General features: G+C 43.0%; 1 protein-coding gene across 5 annotated transcripts; it reads right to left on the reverse strand.

Annotated features, from left to right (window-relative positions):
- Nucleotides 1-918: 918 nt before the first annotated feature.
- LOC135544131 (phosphatidylinositol-binding clathrin assembly protein-like) lies at nt 919-22,531 on the reverse strand. 5 transcript variants are annotated; one of them, XM_064971532.1, is made up of 20 exons: nt 21,716-22,531; nt 20,016-20,158; nt 19,242-19,317; nt 18,922-19,024; nt 18,499-18,592; nt 18,280-18,391; nt 17,083-17,189; nt 16,099-16,140; nt 14,212-14,297; nt 13,482-13,575; nt 13,090-13,217; nt 12,749-12,849; nt 9,350-9,487; nt 9,195-9,225; nt 7,337-7,475; nt 7,146-7,235; nt 6,815-6,838; nt 6,660-6,716; nt 5,505-5,624; nt 919-3,984 (listed from the first exon to the last, which is right to left on the reverse strand). In XM_064971532.1, the coding sequence occupies exons 1-20, from the start codon at nt 21,843-21,845 to the stop codon at nt 3,970-3,972; spliced, it is 1,830 nt and encodes a 609-aa protein (XP_064827604.1). In that variant the 5' UTR covers nt 21,846-22,531; the 3' UTR covers nt 919-3,969. The 5 variants fall into 5 exon arrangements, with proteins under 5 accessions (XP_064827604.1, XP_064827603.1, XP_064827606.1 ...); XM_064971531.1 differs by having other exon boundaries at nt 919-4,002; XM_064971534.1 differs by lacking the exon at nt 7,146-7,235 and having other exon boundaries at nt 919-4,002.
- Nucleotides 22,532-22,677: the final 146 nt, after the last annotated feature.

Below are 22,677 nucleotides of genomic sequence, written 5' to 3' on the forward strand. Positions count from 1 at the left end.
TACAACTCCCGTACGAGCTCGGGAGAGATGAAGGTTGAAAGTCATGCACCAATGTGTCGGAGGGTACACCGTGCACCTGGCAACCTTGGTTAGCGCGCACTGCGCCCAGCCCGCCACAGGAGTCGCTGGTGCGCGATGAGACAAGGACATCCCTACCGACCAAGCCCTCTCTAACCCGGACGACACTAGGCCAATTGTGCGTCGCCCCTCGGACCCAGGGACTCTGATGGCACAGCTGGCGCTGCAGTACAGCGCCCTTGACCACTGCGCCACCCGGGAGGCGTACTTTATTATAGTTATCCGACATGTTCAGACCTGTTCCTCATGGAGGTTAATTTATTTTGGTATATTACATACCCCAGGAAGACTGTGACTGACATAGACAGGGAGACGCTCCCTATGAGGGAGAACACATCACAAGATAACACTATTTTGAATACCAACTTCCTTTGATAAGGCAGATTGTTATGTAATGCACTGTTTCACAACTCCAGTCCTTACGCAACCCCATCAGTCCTCATTTTTATTGTAACCCTGGACAAGCACACCTGATTCAACTAATCAACAAGCCTAAATGAGTTGAACGTGGTTTGTGTTCTGTTGAGGGTACTGGAGGACTTGGGAAACATTGCTGTAATACATATAGCTAGGTTTCCAGGCTTGTTGTTCACAGCAGGTAGATATGTTACTAAATAGATGGTAAACTGTGATTCTATGTCATAGTGAGCAATTGTTGCAATACTAGTGGTAGTGAAATTAGTTATTAATTATACATTTTTGTGACAGGTACTGTATGGATCTTTGGAATGGATAGAGAATAGTGACAATCTTCATCTTGTACACGGTTGTTGTGAGTTACAAGGTGTAGCGGCTACAATGGGCAGCAGGACTACTGCCAAGAACTACATAAAACCTGAGCAAAATATGACATTTTATTCCAAAAACAACAACCTCTGCATTTAAAATAAGAACCAATTGTTTATAACAATGTAACTTATCATTGACAATACAGTGTATTATGTATTATCAATACATTTGATGTACAAAATCAAAAGGTATGGGCCCTCACTCCTCAAACAAGACATCCTGGACAATGCTTTCATCACAGGAAAAATGACAGTTTCCAGACAGACAGTATGGTATACAGTAGGTAATACTGTTCTCACATTGTGAAATATGCATATATTATATATAACCAGAGAACGTCAGGCAAAAAAAGTGAAAACGCATGTTGTTGACATCTTTCAGTGGCCAAAAGATATAGGAGTGAGATTTTCCACTGCAAACACAAAGGAAGCTTATTGGCAAAGAATGATGTGGTCCAATGACAAGGGGACAAGACATCCTTAGAGATGTCCAAAAAATGTTGTCAGAGTACTCAAAAAAGAGCAAGCATTCAACAAATGTATTGCAAATAGCAACGCTTTAATAAAGAGGGGTTTTGCAGACTAATGTCTAGCTAGCTATAGGTGATGCATGTCATTCACATTCATGTTGTTTCACAAACGCGTGGTCTCAACTGATTTGATAGAGCTTCCGAATTGCATTTTGAATGCAACACAGACGTCTGGATATCTGGTGGGACAAACATTTATGAATTCCAATGGATGCTTCTGTAAAGAGGTAAGTAAAATATTGTTTTGCAAACACATGGTAAGTGCAATTTCACACATGATCATGCTTTTTACCGGGCACACAAGTCAATAAAAAGACAACACTAATCATGCATAAAGACTTGGGTCTCTGAAATCAAATTCCTTCAAATTGGATATCAGCAATGTGACCTTGAGAAAAGCTGCGCTTGATGACTTTGGTGCAAAATGTTCCTGTACGGACTGAGAGGACAGTGTCCACTGCCACAATGAAGACACTCTTGGTAGACAAGTTGTGATACTGTTGAACCCAACCCCCATCCCTCATCAAGATGTAGACAAACATTACAGACGAACAGCCCATCACATCTCCAAACACAATAACCCCACCACAGACACAGCTATAACAACCCATGGCATCTCCATGGGCCATCACTTACAGAGAACACATCAAAAACACATGAGGTTATATACAGAGGACAGCAGAACGGTCAGAATTGGTCTATGGGACTGCACAAACTTGCATGAAACCATTTAACTGACACAGAGGACATTGAGACTGAACTACAACGTTTCTAATAACATCTACACAATGTGGGCTGGTCACAGATCAGAATGCAGTAGTCCGACAGGCCAATGATTAGCAGAATGAGAGGCTCTATAGCAATCTAACAGACGGACATGTATTGAGACACGTTACGACACTTGACTACTCATTGCTAAATACACGCTACCGGATTGCCTGGATGACTTCAGTGACCTCATTGACCTCGGAGGACCCAGGAGCTGGGAGGCCTCGTGGAGGATCACTACCCTGTTTAACTCACGGGGAAGGCATGGACATAGAGAAACACAATCAATAGAAAACAAAGCTTTCCCCAGCCCCTTTGACTATACATCCCAGCAAGGGTTTTAGTTTTGTGCAGTAGAACGCTCACCCCTCCAGGGTTTGTGCTATATATGCTGTCTGTCACCGTTCGTTCTTTTGGGAGTTTGACAGACATGACCCTTGATCACATTTACAGATCCCTGTACTTCCTCCTCACTTGTCTCCTGCCTTCTGCTAAAGTTCCGGACAGCTAGGCTCTCTCTGGGGCTGATGTTAGCAACGGTATGTCAGATAGTTGCTGATTCACTAGAGCAAGTGTCAGTTTCACTGTCTCAGGACGCAGTCTCAGAAAGAGCTCCTCAACAACATTCCCCAGTGGTTGGTGAGGAGCTACACTACAATAACTGCCACTCAGAAACACAACCACTCAGTAGGCCTCAACCTGGAGCAGCACATTTAGCTGGAGAAGAAAAACAAAGAACGCACTCTCCCAACGTTTACTCACAGACAGGGCAAGACTGGTAGGACCATTACAAGAACAGCACATCTATCTATAAAAACGCAACCAGTTTCAAAGAGCAGAATCTGTTGTAGCAGCTCAAGAAACATGGATCATATAAAACAACCTCAAGCAGAGCGAACAATGGACGAGACAGCAGAGGCAGAATGTGTTATGACGTTACATATGAAATTATGAGTGGGCCTTCTTCATTGCTTTCATAAGAGTAATACTTTCAGTTTGTAGATGTATGTAGACGTGAACCAGCAGTGGCCAGTCAATGCCATGCAGACCACAGCTTTCACAGGAACCTATGAAAACAATACACAATAGCCTTTGTACATTTAGATGTCTGAGGTGCTACCTAACCCTCAGACAGATACACAGTACATACACACAACATGTGTCTCCAAGCCATTTATCCAAGGTCTTACTACAACTGGCTGTGGAATCTGCAGTTACAACAAAATGGAATGAATACTGATGGTGGTGTACATTGATTTAAATACACACAAAAAAAAGGACACACTTATGCATGTTACAACGATGGCAACAGCAACTCTGACAGGAACCTTGGAGAGGAAAGACGTAGCGGTACTGTAGTGGTTTGTATGAGATGCTAAGTGGACAATGCGCATGTGGACATTGATTAAAGTGCGTGCAAACTCTTAGAGAAAGAGATAGACACCGGTGGATGGGGGCTGGCAGTTGTCTGGAATTCACTACAAAGGGCCAAGCTCCAAACTGGAATACAGCAGTCATCGTACCAGGGGTTCAACAGACAGAACATTACCCATTCAAATGATCAAATGAAATACAGAATGAATGTGAGCTGTGACTTTTCAAAAGACTTGGATGGGACTATCAGTCATGATACACAATGTGACAGAGGTTCTATTCCACAGAGGCCACTGAAAGAGCACGGACACCAACACATCTCCAGTCTGTCTCCACCCCGATCTTCTGCTCCTCTATCTTGCATTGTATTTGGTTCTGGATTGGTTTGTTTTGTCTCTCTGCTTTGCTGTCATGGTAAAATACTCCCGGTCCTACATGAAGTGCATCTGCATAGGAAAATAAGCCTGTTACGGTTTAATAACAGATCATTCAGTGTAAGAAACAAAACAGTACGGTAACACTACAAAAAGGTCATATAGTAACAAGATCTTACATTATTCCAGAACCTACTGGCAAACCAACACTAATTGGCATTGACAAATGAAGTATTAAACAGTAAGTGATACATTCTAAAAGGAGCAGAGACAGGATTAGAAGTATGATTATGATTAACCTACTTAGGCCTCTTAACTGATGCCTTGAATCATGATTCACATAACAGAAGTAGTTAGGGAGAGGACAGTGAGGAGTGGAGAGTGGACAGTGAGGAGAGAGGACAGTGAGGAGTGACAGTGAGGAGTGGACAGTAAGGAGTGGAGAGAGGACAGTGAGGAGTGGAGAGAGGACAGTGAGGAGTGGAGAGTGGACAGTGAGGAGTGGAGAGTGGACAGTGAGGAGTGGAGAGAGGACAGTGAGGAGTGGAGAGTGGACAGTGAGGAGTGGAGAGTGGACAGTGAGGAGTGGCGAGTGGACAGTGAGGAGTGGACAGTGGACACTGAGGAGTGGAGAGGTGGGACAGTGAGGAGAGGAGTGGAGAGGACAGTGAGGAGTGGACAGTGGACAGTGAGGAGTGGAGAAAGGACAGTGAGGAGTGGAGAGTGGACAGTGAGGAGTGGCGAGTGGACAGTGAGGAGTGGACAGTGGACAGTGAGGAGTGGAGAGTGGACAGTGAGGAGTGGAGAGTGGACAGTGAGGAGTGGACAGTGGACAGTGAGGAGTGGAGAGTGGACAGTGAGGAGTGGAGAGTGGACAGTGAGGAGAGAGAACAGTGAGGAGTGGAGAGTGGACAGTGAGGAGAGATGACAGTGAGGAGAGAGGACAGTGAGGAGTGGAGAGAGGACAGTGAGGAGAGAGGACAGTGAGGAGTGGAGAGAGGACAGTGAGGAGTGGAGAGTGGACAGTGAGGAGTGGAGAGTGGACAGTGAGGAGTGGAGAGTGGACAGTGAGGAGTGGAGAGTGGACAGTGAGGAGTGGAGAGTGGACAGTGAGGAGTGGAGAGAGGACAGTGAGGAGTGGAGAGAGGACAGTGAGGAGTGGAGAGTGGACAGTGAGGAGTGGAGAGTGGACAGTGAGGGGAGGAGAGTGGACAGTGAGGAGTGGAGAGAGGAGAGGAGAGAGGACGGTGAGGAGTGGAGAGAGGAGAGGAGAGAGGACGATGAGGAGTGGAGAGAGGACAGTGAGGAGTGGAGAGAGGAGAGGAGAGAGGACGGTGAGGAGTGGAGAGAGGACAATGTGGAGAGGAGAGAGGACAGTGAGGAGAGGAGAGAGGACAGTGAGGAGAGGACAGTGAGAAGAGGAGAGAGGACAGTGAGGAGAGGACAGTGAGGAGTGGAGAGAGGACAGTGAGGAGAGGAGACAGCAAGAAGTAGACAGTAAAGAGAGGACAGTGTAGAGAGGACAGTAAAGAGAGGACAGTGTAGAGAGGACAGTAAAGCGAGGACAGTAAAGAGAGGACAGTGGGGATTACCTGGGCTCCTGGCATGGGGGCAAATGGATTGGTGTGTCGCAGGACAGGCTGGTTGTACATCATAGACTGTGGTGCCATCATAGGGACTCCACCCATCTGCCCCATCTGATGAGGAGGCATCTACAACGGGGGGAGGAGGACAAAATGTCACCTGAGGATCAGTGGTCTTTGTGTGCAGATCCCCCTTTATTGTTAGGCCTGGGTACTGTACCATGGTGCAGATCATTCCTTATTGTTAGACCTGGGTACTGTACCATGGTGCAGATCATTCCTTATTGTTAGACCTGGGTACTGTACCATGGTGCAGATCATTCCTTATTGTTAGTAGACCATGGTGCAGATCATTCCTTATTGTTAGAGGGTACAGTGGTGCAGATCATTCCTTATTGTTAGAGGACCATGGTGCAGAAAATTCCTTATTGTTAGACCTGACAGTGGTGAGATCATTCATTGTTAGACCTGAGGACAGTAAATGGTTCAGATCATTCCTTAGGCCTGGGTACTGTACCATGGTGCAGATCATTCCTTATTGTTAGACCTGTACTGTACCATGGTTCAGATCATTCCTTAAGAGGGACAGTAAATGGTGCAGATCATTCCTTATTGTTAGACCTGGGTACTGTACCATGGTTCAGATCATTCCTTATTGTTAGGCCTGGGGGCAATCATTCCTTATTGTTAGATTGTACCATGGTTCAGATCATTCCTTATTGTTACAGGCCTGGTACTGTACATCATGACTGTGGTGATCATTCATTGTTAGGGACTGTACCATCTGCCATTCCATTGTTAGACTGATGAGGAGATCATTCTACAACGGGGGAGGAGGACAGAATTCCTTATTGTTAGATGTCACCATGGGATCAGTGGTACTTTGTGGTGCAGATCATTCCTTATTGTTAGGCCTGGGTACTGTACCATGGTGCAGATCATTCCTTATTGTTAGGCCTGGGTACTGTACCATGGTGCAGATCATTCCTTATTGTTAGGCCTGGGTACTGTACCATGGTGCAGATCCCCCTTTATTGTTAGGCCTGGGTACTGTACCATGGTGCAGATCATTCCTTATTGTTAGGCCTGGGTACTGTACCATGGTGCAGATCATTCCTTATTGTTAGGCCTGGGTACTGTACCATGGTGCAGATCATTCCTTACCATTCCATAAACAGGCAGCTGCTGTGTCGTCATGGGAAAAGCGACTGGTGCTGGAGCCTATGGAGAGAAAGGGTGAAATGGAACAATGCAAGACTAGAGGAACAGACTGAGGAATGCACTACAGGTACTCCCTCCACATATATTCATGTACTTACATAGCCAGTATAGATCATTCCATTCTGCAGCACGAGGGTAAGAAGAGGAGGAGAAATAGCAGGACATGTAGATGGGAATGGATGGTGTGGTGGATAATTGAGTGGAAAATGTAAAGAGAAGATGGATGAAAAAATGAAATGAAAAGAGCAGAGAGATAATTAGAGTGCAAACTTATTCAAATATGCAGAGGGAAAATGAGAATTGCCAGCGCCCGAGAGGAGCTGCAATAACCACTTCCATTTTGAAAGATGGGATTTGAGGCAGAATCCCAGTGTGTAATGCGTGCTGTTAGATTTTATAAGGAAATAGTACATCTAATATCAAAGCCACCTTTTGCATCGCCGGCTTGTCCTTAACATTATATTTGGTGAGAGTAAGCAGGATACTCTTGCAACGCCAGGAACCCATGTTCGATTCCCGCTGGGGCCACCCATATGGAAATGTATGGACATACAGTATGATTAATGTCTCTTTGTATAAAAGCGTCTGATGAATGGCATACATTACATACTATCACTCACCAGCTGTGGTATGGGCATAGCTTGAGGAGCCATGAGTGTGTGGTGGCTCCAGTTGGGGGTGGTGCAGGTGGTTTTGGCCTGCCAGTGAGTCCCCCCTGTGGGCCTCTTCTCTACCAGGTGGGTCCACTGGAGCTCTGGCCTGAGGGGGTGGGGGTTATGTATCAGATTACACTGGATCCAATAACAGACTGTATTACACTGGATCCAATACTAGACTGTATTACACTGGATCCAATACTGTATTATACTGGATCCAATACTAGACTGTATTACACTGGATCCAATACTGTATTATACTGGATCCAATACTATACTGTATTATACTGGATCCTATACTGTATTATACTGGATCCAATACTAAACTGGATCCAATACTAGACTGTATTATACTGGATCCAATATTGTATTATACTGGATCCAATACTAAACTGGATTATACTGTATCCAATACTATACTGGATTATACTGGATCCAATACTATACTGGATCCAATACTATACTGTATTATACTGGATCCAATACTATACTGGATCCAATATTATACTGTATTATACTGGATCCAATATTGTACTGTATTATACCGGATCCAATATTATAGTGTATTATACTGGATCCAATATTATACTGTATTATACTGGATCCAATATTATACTGTATTATACTGGATCCAATATTATACTGTATTATACTGGATCCAATATTATAGTGTATTATACTGGATCCAATATTATACTGTATTATACTGGATCCAATATTATAGTGTATTATACTGGATCCAATATTATAGTGTATTATACCGGATCCAATATTATACTGTATTATACTGGATCCAATATTATAGTGTATTATACCGGATCCAATATTATAGTGTATTATACCGGATCCAATATTATAGTGTATTATACCGGATCCAATATTATAGTGTATTATACTGGATCCAATATTATACTGTATTATACCGGATCCAATATTATAGTGTATTATACCGGATCCAATATTATAGTGTATTATACTGGATCCAATATTATAGTGTATTATACCGGATCCAATATTATAGTGTATTATACTGGATCCAATATTATACTGTATTATACTGGATCCAATATTATACTGTATTATACTGGATCCAATATTATAGGATCCAATATTATACTGTATTATACTGGATCCAATATTATAGTGTATTATACCGGATCCAATATTATAGTGTATTATACTGGATCCAATATTATAGTGTATTATACTGGATCCGATATTATACTGTGTTATACTGGATCCAATATTATACTGGATCCAATACTATACTGGATCCAATATATACTGTATTATACTGGATCCAATATTATACTGTATCCAATATATACTGGACCCAATATATATTGTATTATACTGGAACCAATACTATACTGTATCCAATATATACTGTATTATACTGGAACCAATACTATACTGTATTATACTGTATCCAATATTATACTGTATTATACTGGATCCAATATTATACTGTATCCAATATTATACTGTATTATACTGGATCCAATATTATACTGCATTATACTGGATCCAATATTATACTGCATTATACTGGATCCAATACTGTATTATACTGGATCCAATATTATACTGGATCCAATATTATAGTGTATTATTCTGTATCCAATTTTATAGTGTATTATACTGGATCCAATATTATACTGGATCCAATATTATACTGTATTATACTGGATCCAATATTATACTGTATTATACTGGATCCAATATTATACTGGATCCAATATTATACTGTATTATACTGGATCCAATATTATACTGTAGATTGTTTGCACATCGGTCCTCTTCAAATAGTATTGACACTCACTTTTTGGCTGGTATTTCTCCGAACTGCAAGTCTGGAAAATGAGCGATTAAGATGTGTTACATGTTCAGATGTTATTACAGATCATATGACCATTTAATTACTACTGAAAAATAAAAGAACATGTGAAACAACAAGTAAAAGCGAGAGAGACTCACTACCAACGAGGTTGGCTAAAGAGGAGTCGAGGTGGCTGGGTATCATCTTCCCCCCAGAGTGCAGCGGGATCCCAGGGCTGTGGGAGTGGACGTGAGTCGGCTGAGCTGGCTTCAGAAGATCCCCTGGGAGCCCCAAACCTGAGGACAGAGACATACAGGGGGATAGAGTTTGTTCTCACAAGGAAAGAGTCCAAGAGTGAATGTTTACTGTTCATTTTTGATTGTTTGTTTCCCTTTTGTTTATTATCTATTTAACTTGCTTTGGCAATGTAAACATGTTTCCAATGCCAATAAAGCTCTTTGAAATGAATTAAGTCAGGTCACACAGAGAGCGGGTCAGGTCACACATAGAGAGGGTCAGGTCACACAGAGAGCGGGTCAGAGAGTCAGGTCACACAGAGAGAGGGTCAGAGAGTCAGGTCACAGAGACAGACAGAGTCAGGCTACAGAGAGAGAGAGAGAGTCGGGCTGCAGGCTACAGGTTAATAGCCCTAGCCTCAGGCATATTGTAAGGCTATTTCAATCCTGTCATATTGTAAGGCTATTTCAGTCCTGTCATATTGTACGGCTATTTCAATCCTGTCATATTGTACGGCTATTTCAGTCCTGTCATATTGTACGGCTATTTCAGTCCTGTCATATTGTACGGCCATTTCAGTCCTGTCATATTGTACGGCTATTCCAGTCCTGTCATATTGTAAGGCTATTTCAGTCCTGTCATATTGTACGGCTATTTCAATCCTGTCATATTGTACGGCTATTTCAGTCCTGTCATATTGTACGGCTATTTCAGTCCTGTCATATTGTACGGCTATTTCAATCCTGTCATATTGTAAGGCTATTTCAGTCCTGTCATATTGTACGGCTATTTCAGTCCTGTCATATTGTAAGGCTATTTCAATCCTGTCATATTGTACGGCTATTTCAATCCTGTCATATTGTAAGGCTATTTCAATCCTGTCATATTGTAAGGCTATTTCAATCCTGTCATATTGTAAGGCTATTTCAGTCCTGTCATATTGTACGGCTATTTCAGTCCTGTCATATTGTACGGCTATTTCAGTCCTGTCAGCTGTCCAGTAGAAAGCTACAAGCCATGTTGACTTAGTGATCAGAGAGAGAGGGACCCAGCAGGAATTGTGTGTTTGTACTGTATGGATGTGTAGTCTGTGAGCCTCACCTCCCCAAGCGTTGCTGTTAGACGGTACAGTGTGTGTTTGTCCTGTATGGATGTGTAGTCTGTGAGCCTCACCTCCCCAAGTGTTGCTGTTAGACGGTCGGTACAGTGTGTGTTTGTACTGTATGGATGTGTAGTCTGTGAGCCTCACCTCCCCAGGCGTTGCTGTTAGACGGTACAGTGTGTGTTTGTCCTGTATGGATGTGTAGTCTGTGAGCCTCACCTCCCCAAGTGTTGCTGTTAGACGGTCAGTACAGTGTGTGTTTGTCCTGTATGGATGTGTAGTATGGATGTGTAGTCTGTGAGCCTCACCTCCCCAGGCGTTGCTGTATGGATGTGTAGTCTGGAGCCTCACCTCCCCAAGCGTTGCTGTTAGACGGTACAGTGTGTGTTTGTACTGTATGGATGTGTAGTCTGTGAGCCTCACCTCCCCAAGCGTTGCTGTTAGACGGTACAGTGTGTGTTTGTACTGTATGGATGTGTAGTCTGTGAGCCTCACCTCCCCAGGCGTTGCTGTTAGACGGTACAGTGTGTGTTTGTACTGTATGGATGTGTAGTCTGTGAGCCTCACCTCCCCAGGCGTTGCTGTTAGACGGTACAGTGTGTGTTTGTACTGTATGGATGTGTAGTCTGTGAGCCTCACCTCCCCAGGCGTTGCTGTTAGACGGTACAGTGTGTGTTTGTACTGTATGGATGTGTAGTCTGTGAGCCTCACCTCCCCAAGCGTTGCTGTTAGACGGTACAGTGTGTGTTTGTACTGTATGGATGTGTAGTCTGTGAGCCTCACCTCCCCAAGCGTTGCTGTTAGACTGGTATGTGTAGTCAGTGTGTGTTTGTACTGTATGGATGTGTGTAGTCTGTGAGCCTCACCTCCCCAAGCGTTGCTGTTAGACGGTACAGTGTGTGTTTGTACTGTATGGATGTGTAGTCTGTGAGCCTCACCTCCCCAAGTATGTTAGACGGTGTGTGTGTTTGTACTGTATGGATGTGTAGTCTGTGAGCCTCACCTCCCCAAGCGTTGCTGTTAGACCTCCCCCTCCCCAAGCGTTGCTGTTAGTTGCTGTTGGATGTGTAGTCTGGAGCCTCACCTCCCCAAGCGTTGCTGTTAGACGGTGTTTGTACTGTATGGATGTGTAGTCTGTGAGCCTCACCTCCCCAAGCGTTGCTGTTAGACGGTACAGTGTGTGTTTGTACTGTATGGATGTGTAGTCTGTGAGCCTCACCTCCCCAAGCGTTGCTGTTAGACGGTCGGTACAGTGTGTGTTTGTACTGTATGGATGTGTAGTCTGTGAGCCTCACCTCCCCAAGCGTTGCTGTTAGACGGTACAGTGTGTGTTTGTACTGTATGGATGTGTAGTCTGTGAGCCTCACCTCCCCAAGACGTTGTGTGTTTGTTATGGATGTGTAGTCTGGTCACCTCCCCAGGCGTTGCTGTTAGACGGTACAGTGTGTAGTTTGTACTGTTGGATGTGTAGTCTGTGAGCCTCACCTCCCCAGGCGTTGCTGTTAGACGGTACAGTGTGTGTTTGTACTGTATGGATGTGTAGTCTGTGAGCCTCACCTCCCCAAGCGTTGCTGTTAGACGGTACAGTGTGTGTTTGTACTGTATGGATGTGTAGTCTGTGAGCCTCACCTCCCCAAGTGTTGCTGTTAGACGGTACAGTGTGTATTTGTACTGTATGGATGTGTAGTCTGTGAGCCTCACCTCCCCAAGCGTTGCTGTTAGACGGTACAGTGTGTGTTTGTACTGTATGGATGTGTAGTCTGTGCGCCTCACCTCCCCAAGCGTTGCTGTTAGACGGTACAGTGTGTGTTTGTACTGTATGGATGTGTAGTCTGTGCGCCTCACCTCCCCAAGCGTTGCTGTTAGACGGTGTGTTTGTAGTGTGTGTAGTTTGTACTGTATGGATGTGTGTGTTTGTACTGTATGGATGTGTAGTCTGTGAGCCTCACCTCCCCACCTCCCAGTGTGTTTGTACTGCTGTGTAGTCTGTGACCTCACCTCCCCAGGCGTTGCTGTTAGACGGTCGGTACAGTGTGTGTTTGTACTGTATGGATGTGTAGTCTGTGCGCCTCACCTCCCCAAACGTTGCTGTTAGACGGTACAGTGTGTGTTTGTACTGTATGGATGTGTAGTCTGTGAGCCTCACCTCCCCAGGCGTTGCTGTTAGACGGTACAGTGTGTGTTTGTACTGTATGGATGTGTAGTCTGTGAGCCTCACCTCCCCAGGCGTTGCTGTTAGACGGTACAGTGTGTGTTGTCTGGATGGTTGGGTTGTAGGCGGGCTGGACGTTGAATAGGTCGCTGGTGAGGTTTGGCACGCTGGGGAGACAGAGGAGAGAGTCAGACAGCAGAGATAAAAAAGATAGCAGAGCAGACCCCTTCAGCGGAGGGGGGGGGGTGTTCCTATTCACTAATAACCCAACTAATATACGATAAATTGATTTAGCTAGCTCCCATTTTTAATAAGATACATAGAGTGGTTATACAGAGCAAATAAACTGAATGAAACAAAGCCATAGGTCTTAAACATGGCAATTATCAGACAGTGGGTCTGCTTACTTATTTGTACCGGATAGAACAGATGAGTTGGAGAAGAGTTCTGTGGCCCCACTGCTGGCACTGCCCACTGACTGGGCACTGGGAGAGATGGTGGGTGTCTGCATGTCAATCACCTTGGCTCCCTCATCCTGTGGGACAGACACACAGGAGTGAATCCACATGAGACAAAAGAACGTACAACAGGGCTGGGTTTTTACATGCGTTTCCTAATTAGCCTATATATACGAGTACATTATCTGAAAGAACAATTTATAACAAGTGTTTACAATATGTCAATTATAAGCGTTATAATTTATTCTCATTTATATAAGTATTCATACAGTAATGCATTTACATTGTAATGCGCTATTCAAAAAAGTTGTTCTACAGTGGTAGCAGTGACCCTGTCTGACCTGGAGGCTGTTTGGGTCCTCCTTCTGTTCCATGAGGCTGAGGGAGATTCCAGTACTGGACAGTGACGATACAGCACTGGTTAAGGTGCTGGCTCTAGAGGGACCACACAGCGCTTGTCAGGGAGACCACGCACACTAACTGTCACACATAGCACTCTGGGACTAACCTCAGGGATCAGAAAATCACTAATAATGTGTCTGACTGTGTGCCTGTATTGTATTTGTATTGTCAAGACGACTAATGGTGGAGCAATGACTGATAAATATGTTGACAAGCCAGCTTCAGTGACTGATAAATATGTTGACAAGCCAGCTTCAGTGACTGATAAATATGTTGACAGCTTCAGTGACTGATAAATATGTTGACGTGCCTGCTTCAGTGACTGATAAATATGTTGACGTGCCAGCTTCAGTGACTGATAAATATGTTGACAAGCCAGCTTCAGTGACTGATAAATATGTTGACGTGCCTGCTTCAGTGACTGATAAATATGTTGACGTGCCTGCTTCAGTGACTGATGAATATGTTGACGTGCCAGCTTCAGTGACTGATAAATATGTTGACGTGCCTGATAAATATGTTGACGTGCCTGCTTCAGTGACTGATGAATATGTTGATGTGCCAGCTTCAGTGACTGATAAATATGTTGATGTGCCAGCTTCAGTGACTGATGAATATGTTGACGTGCCAGCTTCAGTGTAAATGCCTCCTTCAGACTCAAAGTGTTACCTGGTGTCTGTGGAAAGCTCCTTGGTTCTCCTCCCCTCCAGAGAGGCCAGATGCTGCTCCAGAGCTTCCAGGAGGCTGCTAGGGGCCTGATTGAGAAAGGGGGGGGGGTGAAGTAACAATACTTTACCAAGGGAGAACAGCATTGTGTAGAAAAATTGGGAAAACACACACACCCAAAAGCGTGCTGTCACACACACACACACACAGGTGCGCACACATTTTTGCACGCACAAGCACACAGACAAACACACAGACACACGCGCGCACACAGAGCCAAATAACACATTGTTCAGCATAGTCTCCATATTTGCAGCTAGTTTTACATATCAATACATCTGGTATAATTAGGTTTGGCTTCACGCCAGACATGCACAGATCAGTCATCTCTCTCATGCAATCAAGTAGACAGGCCTGGGAGGTCATTACAGTGTATGGGCCTGAGGGGGTCAGAATACAGAAGAGAGCTTAGCCCATGCATCTGTGCCCCCACACACACACATCACAGTCCATTAATGGCCAGTTAACCAATGGATTCTGTTTACATGCTAATTTGAGTATCACTATTCATTCATGAATATTCATTTAATAAATTGTATTTTACAGGTTAGAGGAGACCTAATATTAGTGGATGCTACAATTTTGTCATTAGCTTAGTGTCCAATCCAAAAAGGGTTTGGGAGCCAAACGAGTTAACTGACAGAAAAGCCAAATATCTGATGAAAACTAGGTAAACACATTTGGCAAATGAATAGCATATTTTAAAAAGATATAAAAAAAGATGGTTTAATAAACCAAGGATGAGCGAATTAATTTTGCACATGTCATACCCATGTTTCAACCAGAGGCTTGCTTTTCATCACAGAACACAATCTTAACTCATGCAGCTACTTGTATAATTATTTGGGGGAAACGTGAATAATTAAAATTCTGGATATCCTTCTTCAGAGAATGACAGAATATTCTAAAAGTTTAAAGTAAAGAAAGAAACCATCTACAGCTCAGTAAAGACATGGGTTACTATTTAGTTGAACAGGGACACATAAGGTCTTCATAAGCACTGCAAACATGACATCACAGTTGACAGAAACATTTGTTCATGATTATTTTTCTCAATGTGGAGGGAAAACATGAGTGTCATTGAAGAAAGCTTCAACAAGTGTTTGTAGCGTCACATCAGATGTTATGCACTGCTTAGGATGGCATTACGGACACTTTGGTAGAAACCATTCGCTGCTCTCCCCACAGCTATGTCGATGGGATATCTTTTCAGGAAAAATATGTACAATAGTGTTCATTTTGAGGCAACACTGTAAACTGTATGAGAAATCATGAAGGGATGTCAAACCTTGATGTACAAAAGGCTTATATGGGCAAACACCATAGGCCCATATCTGCTAGGACAGAGGCTGAATTTGCCTGACTTTTCAGTGTCATTTCAAAATCAAACTAAATGTATTTTGTGATTCAACTAGAAAGAAATACTAAAATCAAGGTAGTAAAACAAAACAAAAATCACCAGCACTTGACCCCCCCCTACTTCTAGCTCTGACTCTACTGATAGCTACGTTATTGAGGGAAAATGTACTTTCCATGCCTGTGATATGTGTTTGTCCCAACTTAAGATGAATGCACTAACTGTAAATCACTCTGGATAAGAGCATCTGCTAAATGACTCAAATGTATGTTTTGCACAATCTCCAAAATTAGAAAGTGTCACATATTTGGAACCCATTTTGAAAGTAGCCCCCTCTGTACCCCAGAGCTCAGAGAGAGGGGGGTTCATCAGAATGAGAGGAAGGGCTTGTGGAAGTCTGTAGGGTGAGTAGGGAATGGGAGCGTTTACAATGGAGCCACATGGGAGATATTGAGATGAAATGTACCACTGACCTGTGTGAGATCGGGGATGTCACCCTGATCAATTCCAACTTGCTGTGTCACAAAAAAGGAGGGAAGGGGGGGGGGGGGGTGGAGGGCAAAAACCAAACATAATAAACAAACAAACAAATAAACAAACAAATAAACAAACAACCACGGAATAAAGGGGGGGGTGTGTGGAGGAGGGAAAGAGAAGAATCAAACCAAAGGACCCATTACTCCATGCACTGACTACAAACAAAACAATAAAAAGACAACAGGGGAATTGGCATGCCCACACGTACATACAGTACACACACAGGATCTGAAGACTGGTTTGAAATGAATGTTTACACATTGAAATGCCATTGACAGGTGTGCCGGGTACATTGGGCTGTAATACTCATGTGACTGCAAGGTGAGAAACATCCAAAACAAACACACAACTAATGTTGACTTTGAACGAAAAAGGCAGGGGCACAAATGACAAACACATTGTTAGACGACTAAATGAATGGGCCCTTAGAGTCAACGTTAGCCCGTATTTGGATAGAAGCCCACCCCCATCACCCCAAACCTTCCTCCAAATAGTAACCAAATCAGTAAAGACAGCAAGAACGCCTTTTCATAAAAGAATGCAGGAGAAACTATAAAACTACAGAGAGATACTAATTATCTTCGCAAATCGGCCTTCTGAATTGCAAGTAGTACTTTACTTGGATAACAGCAGACATTCATCATTGCAAAAGAGAGAAAGGGAAGGAAAGAGTAAGAAAAAACCTCTTCCTTAGACATGCAACGCAGGCATCAGAACAGGCAGCACATGGAGGGGCCTTCACTGTGAGATTTGTATGCCCACTAATAGGCTAACCTCTGCATTCATGACCTCAGCATGAGCCTCCACCACACGGCAACAGAGGGACAGAGAGACGGAGAGGAGAGAAGAGCCCTACCTTCCTGCTGGATCTATCTGAAACCTTCCTTTCCTCAACACAAGCCAAACAGGGGAAACATTACCTCTGCAACTTTGAGAAACTCTGACAGCTTGGTCATTCTGTTCAGAAACGTCTTATAGATCTCCAGGGCATCTTTGCATTGGTTCTTCTTCATGTCAAAATATTTCTCTTTAGGATAAAAAAAGAGGATATGTTAACTAAGCAAAGAAGAAAACAAAAAGGACAAAGGATTTTAGCTAGGTCTTTTCTAGATACATTTACAAACATCCTATTGACACCATAGTAACACAATAGTGACATCCTAGTGACACCATAGTAACATCCTAGTAACACCATAGTGACACCATAGTAACAGCATAGTAATATCCTAGTGACACCATAGTAACAGCATAGTGACATCCTAGTGACACCATAGTAACATCCTAGTAACATCCTAGTGACACCATAGTAACAGCATAGTAATATCCTAGTGACACCATAGTAACATCCTAGTGACACCATAGTAACATCCTAGTGACACCATAGTAACATCCTAGTGACACCATAGTAACAGCATAGTAATATCCTAGTGACACCATAGTAACAGCATAGTAATATCCTAGTGACACCATAGTAACATCCTAGTGACACCATAGTGACATCCTAGTGACACCATAGTGACATCCTAGTGACACCATAGTGACATCCTAGTGACACCATAGTGACATCCTAGTGACACCATAGTGACATCCTAGTGACACCATAGTAATATCCTAGTGACACCATAGTAACATGCTAGTAACATCCTAGTGACACCATAGTGACATCCTAGTGACACCATAGTGACATCCTAGTGACACCATAGTAACATCCTAGTAACATCCTAGTAACACCATAGTGTCATCCTAGTGACACCATAGTGACATCCTAGTGACATCCTAGTGACACCCTAGTGACACCCTAGTAACACCATAGTAACACCATAGTAATACCATAGTGTCATCCTCGTGACACCATAGTGACATCCTAGTGACACCATAGTGTCATCCTAGTGACACCATAGTGACATCCTAGTGACATCCTAGTAACACCATAGTGTCATCCTAGTGACACCAGTAACATCCTAGTAACACCATAGTGACATCCTAGTGACATCCTAGTGACACCATAGTGACACCATAGTAACACCATAGTGACATCCTAGTGACACCATAGTGACATCCTAGTGACATCCTAGTGACATCCTAGTTCTCCTCTAACTAACAGATAGTGTACTTACCCAGCATGTTGATAACTCCTTCATTGTAGGCAGCAAAGAGGCGGATGGAGTCTTTAAAGAGCAGCAAGAAGGCGCTGTTGATGACGCCATTGGTCAATTCATTAGAGTTAGCCTGGGAAGAGAACAGATGAGACATTGAGAGTTCATATTGACAGCTAGCTCACTGTCATCATGTAGCCCATATTATGGACCGCTCAATACCCCAACCATGCAGCCTACCTGAAAGTCCAGCAGAGCATCCAGCTGATTCTGAATGATAGGTAGAGTCTTGATCAGCTTGTCAACGGTCATGGTGCGCATCATACCATCAACCCTGTCAGCAAGAGACACGCAGCACCACTTTACCAGGACAAGTGATGACTGACTAACATGATCATACAGCATGAATCAAACAACTCCCTGTCAATCATGTTGATACTTAATATAATCCACACATTATCCACAGAGGCTGCTGAAATAAATGACTTGTTTAGCTGGATTACCTTGAATCTATTTAAAGGCTTGTCCCCAATCTTTGCCATTGTTTCTATGACGAAGTCACTGTTTCTCCCTCTTGAGGTGGGCCTGGCCACTGAGGTAAACTATGTATCCCAGGGTGACAATGTGAAGGTTTTCCACACTAGCCACTACAGGACATCTTACCCTCTCTTCATCTTGGTGAAGTCCACAGCCACCAGTCTGTAGGACAGGGCCTTCTCATTCAGATACCTGCTGTAGCGTCTGATGAACGTTGACATGTCATAACCTGGCAGAGAGGGAGCACTTACATTCATATTTAGAGTGCTGGCATGGCAGCATACAGAACCACACCTCTGCAGCGCGTTCAGAGTGACAGTTTGAATTGTTGTACTGCACACTGTTGTTCATGCATTGCACGGTTATAATGTTTTTTTATGCCTGTGACTTCTGTACAGTTTGTCTCTGGTGTAAAATGGCTTGTGTTGAAAAATTCCCTACAGTACCTTGTAATGCCCCCTTATCCAAGAAGTTGCTCAGGTTAAAAAGTGTGTTTCTGGACGCCAGGTACTGGATTAATCGCTGGTGATAAAATACAGAGAGAGTGGGATCAAAACCAGTAAGAATAAAGATTTAATCAAATGTTTGAATACCAGAGGACTTGAACAGTGCATAATATAATAATACATTATATGCCATTTAGCAGACACTTTTAACCAAAGCGACTTACAGTCATGCGTGCATACATTTCACATACGGGTTGTCCCGGGATTTGAACCCACTATCCTGGCGTTACAAGTGTCATGCTCTACCAGTAACAATTGAGCTACAGTGAAGCCAGTTATTGCCATACATCATTGGGCTCCCAAGTGGCACAGCGGTCTAAGGCACTGCATCTCAGTGCTTGAGGCATCACAACCAACCGTGATTGGGAGTCCCATACGGCGGTGCACAATTGGCCCAGCGTCATCCAGGTTTGGACAGTGTAGGCTTTCATTGTAAATAAGAATTTGGTCTGAACTGATTTTCCTAATTAAAGGTAAAATATAAAATAAAAAAAATCTTGAGGTGATGATGATGAAGGACTTGAACCCCAGCTACTAGTGTGTGTTTGTTTTTAAACAAGGAAAAATCAGACAAGTGGGGACATTTGGGTTATGGTTAGCAGTTTTTATTTTTTTTAGTTAGGATTAGGTCTAGTTTTAGGGTTAGGCTTAGTGTTAAGGTTAGGGTTATGGTTAGGTTAAAACTGTGTGTGTGCGTGTATGTTTGTTACTTACCTCGTTCCCGTACATCATGAGGTGGTGCGTGGTGATGAGGGATTTGAACACCACCACCCAGCTGTTGTTGGCCGTCCTCTCAAACAATGTGTCAGCCAGGTGGGGGACACTCACGTTCAGCTCGTTGGTGCAGTGGATCAGGTCTGCCAAAAAACATGGCATGTGGACAATTAAACATTTGACAGTGCTTTACATATAGTCTACTTTACAGGTTGATCAACTCATGCTGAACATTACTAACAGCAGTTAGATCTCTGGTAGGCACCTCCCACCCTTGAAAAATATCCTGTTACTAGTGAATTAACTATCACTTATTATGCCTTAATTACAGTGACTAACTTTTCAAACTGGAAATCTGATTGTAAAGCAGGCGGTGATGAAAAGAACTCAAATATAATTATGTATTCCTTCTAGACATTTGACTGTAGGAGGGATTTCCCTCCCAGGAGTTTAAGCTTATGCTAAACCATACAAGAGAAAATAAAATTACATTTCCTACATTCTTACCCACAGGATGTTTCCACTTTCCTCAAAGACTGAAATTTGAACTACGTGAGGAATCAGGATAATCCATAGCAGTACAGACTCTTTAAATAACTACATTTGCAGTAGGATTCCACATTTTTAAGTCCCATTTGAAGTCTTCGATTCCACTCAGAAATTACTATTTTTATTATTTTAGCTTATGTAATTGCACACAAAACGACTCTAACATGACTCAAATTTGCACAATTGATTACTTTCAATAAAGATTGGGTAAATAGAGAATTCAACAATGAAAAAAATCCTTCCCAGAAAATAACCAGACCGGCAACACAAGATTTGTTAATTGAACCAATAACCCTCTGGGTCTATGGGTTGATACAGGACAGGACTGATTGAGCTTCATTGATTGACTGGACACAGTAATTATTTGGGTAGAAAGCCACCTAACCTAATCATTAGCAGTTAAATGTGGAGAAAATGCTTGATATCCAACACACACTCCAGTTCCAGACCACACACAGATAAACAGAAATGTTGAGATCAAGGTTGTCTATGATACTGTTGTCATTGCACTAATATGATTGACCCATGGACACCAGCTCACCACAAACTAAAGTAGCTGAGAAACCTCAAAGGGTACATACAGCACAATATACTGTACCTTTGTGGCAGCAATAATATCGGAATAATAACATTGTTAATAAGTTATTAGTCTTAAATTAGACATATTTTAGTCTAAAACTCAGTAGGAAATAGAGGAAATAATAGTAGATGAACTCAAATTATGCCTCTAAACCTAAACTGCCAGAAAATGTTAGCCTACATAGCCAGTCCTATTAAAAGGGGAATTGATTGCATTATTACTTCATACAATGATGAATAAGGTAATAGGCTATTTATGATCACAAGGTGTGCATTTGCATGTATGACACTGAGTAATAACCTATTTGTCTCATTATGTTTAGGCTACAGTACGACAGCCTACTGTAGGATGATGACACTGTAATGATTGACTACATGAGCTGTTGAAGGCTATGATGCGCAATTATTCATAGCCCATTACCATAGAATGTCGAAAACCTTGCTATTAAAACTACACCAATGGCCAATCAAACATGATGAACATACAGGTCTTCTTGAATATTCAATGTTACCAATGCTTTTGTTGCGAAATATGTAGCAACGGCGGGACACTGGTGGTCTACTTAACCTACAGTCAAGGTGTTTCTTCTTTGGTCCGCTGACTTCATGCGTCGTGGCCTTGCAGACGGCTTTGCTTATAGCGGATCCTGTCATGCTGTGCTGAGCCGCAGCGATCCGATCCGTGATAGACTGTCCAGACATGTTCCAAAAGCAAGTAATCGGGGAATTAGAAATCAAAATGTCTTTAGTGGTGATTGGGAGCGTGCCCTCTAAACAGATTGCCCGTCTGGAAACAAAAAACGTACACTGACGCGAATCCGATGGCAGAATTCATACGGCAGCCAAATAAAATATACGGCTACAGTCAGTAAACCATATATTTTATTGGCAATCCAATGGTCCACACATACAAATCCCAAAACCTTATCCAAAACCGAGCACACCGAAATCAGCCGATAATGATTCGTTCGGATGGTCGTGAATGTATCCCCATAAAATCTTTCTAATGGTGATGATGCCGGTTAGTGTACAGCCAGTACAGTATACTACATGAACAGCAGCAATCATTGATTAGTTAGCCTACCACTGCTCGGTTGGTGATCACACAACGTTCGCGCTGGTTAGATGATTGCTGCTAGACTGATTTTGAAGACGTTACAAAATAGCATATGATTAGTGTATTTTCTCTCAAGCTTCCCTGTGATCGTGTCGAGGTCTTGTAGCAGTGACACCGAGTTTTTCCGTATCCTTTAATTGCCGTGTTCCATATGTTTTAATCTGAAGGCATTTACAAATGGTTCTTACATTTTACAAATGTTTTTTGTTAGGTAGCTGATTATTCATTTTTTCAGTTAAACTTCATGTGTAAAATGGCAGTATCGCCTATGAATCAGGTGACTTAGAAAGGGATTGATTGGCCACCACAGAAAGGGTCCGGGGTGGGCATCTTAAAGTGGAACACTGCGATTTAATTTTAGGAAGCTGGTTCATGATTTGAAGTGGATGGAATCTGTCTAAAACTCAAACCGATTAG

This window comes from Oncorhynchus masou, chromosome 8 (assembly GCF_036934945.1).
Source record: "Oncorhynchus masou masou isolate Uvic2021 chromosome 8, UVic_Omas_1.1, whole genome shotgun sequence".
Lineage (NCBI taxonomy): Eukaryota > Metazoa > Chordata > Actinopteri > Salmoniformes > Salmonidae > Oncorhynchus > Oncorhynchus masou.

Coding starts and splice junctions, on each gene's coding strand:
- LOC135544131 (XM_064971531.1), bottom strand. CDS start 21,845: ATGTCTGGACAGTCTATCACGGATCGGATCGCTGCGGCTCAGCACAGC. Junction 18,593..18,921: donor TTCACCAAGATGAAGAGAGG/GTAAGATGTCCT, acceptor TCTTGCTGACAG/GGTTGATGGTATGATGCGCA. Junction 5,625..6,659: donor AGCTGCCTGTTTATGGAATG/GTAAGGAATGAT, acceptor CCCCCGTTGTAG/ATGCCTCCTCATCAGATGGG.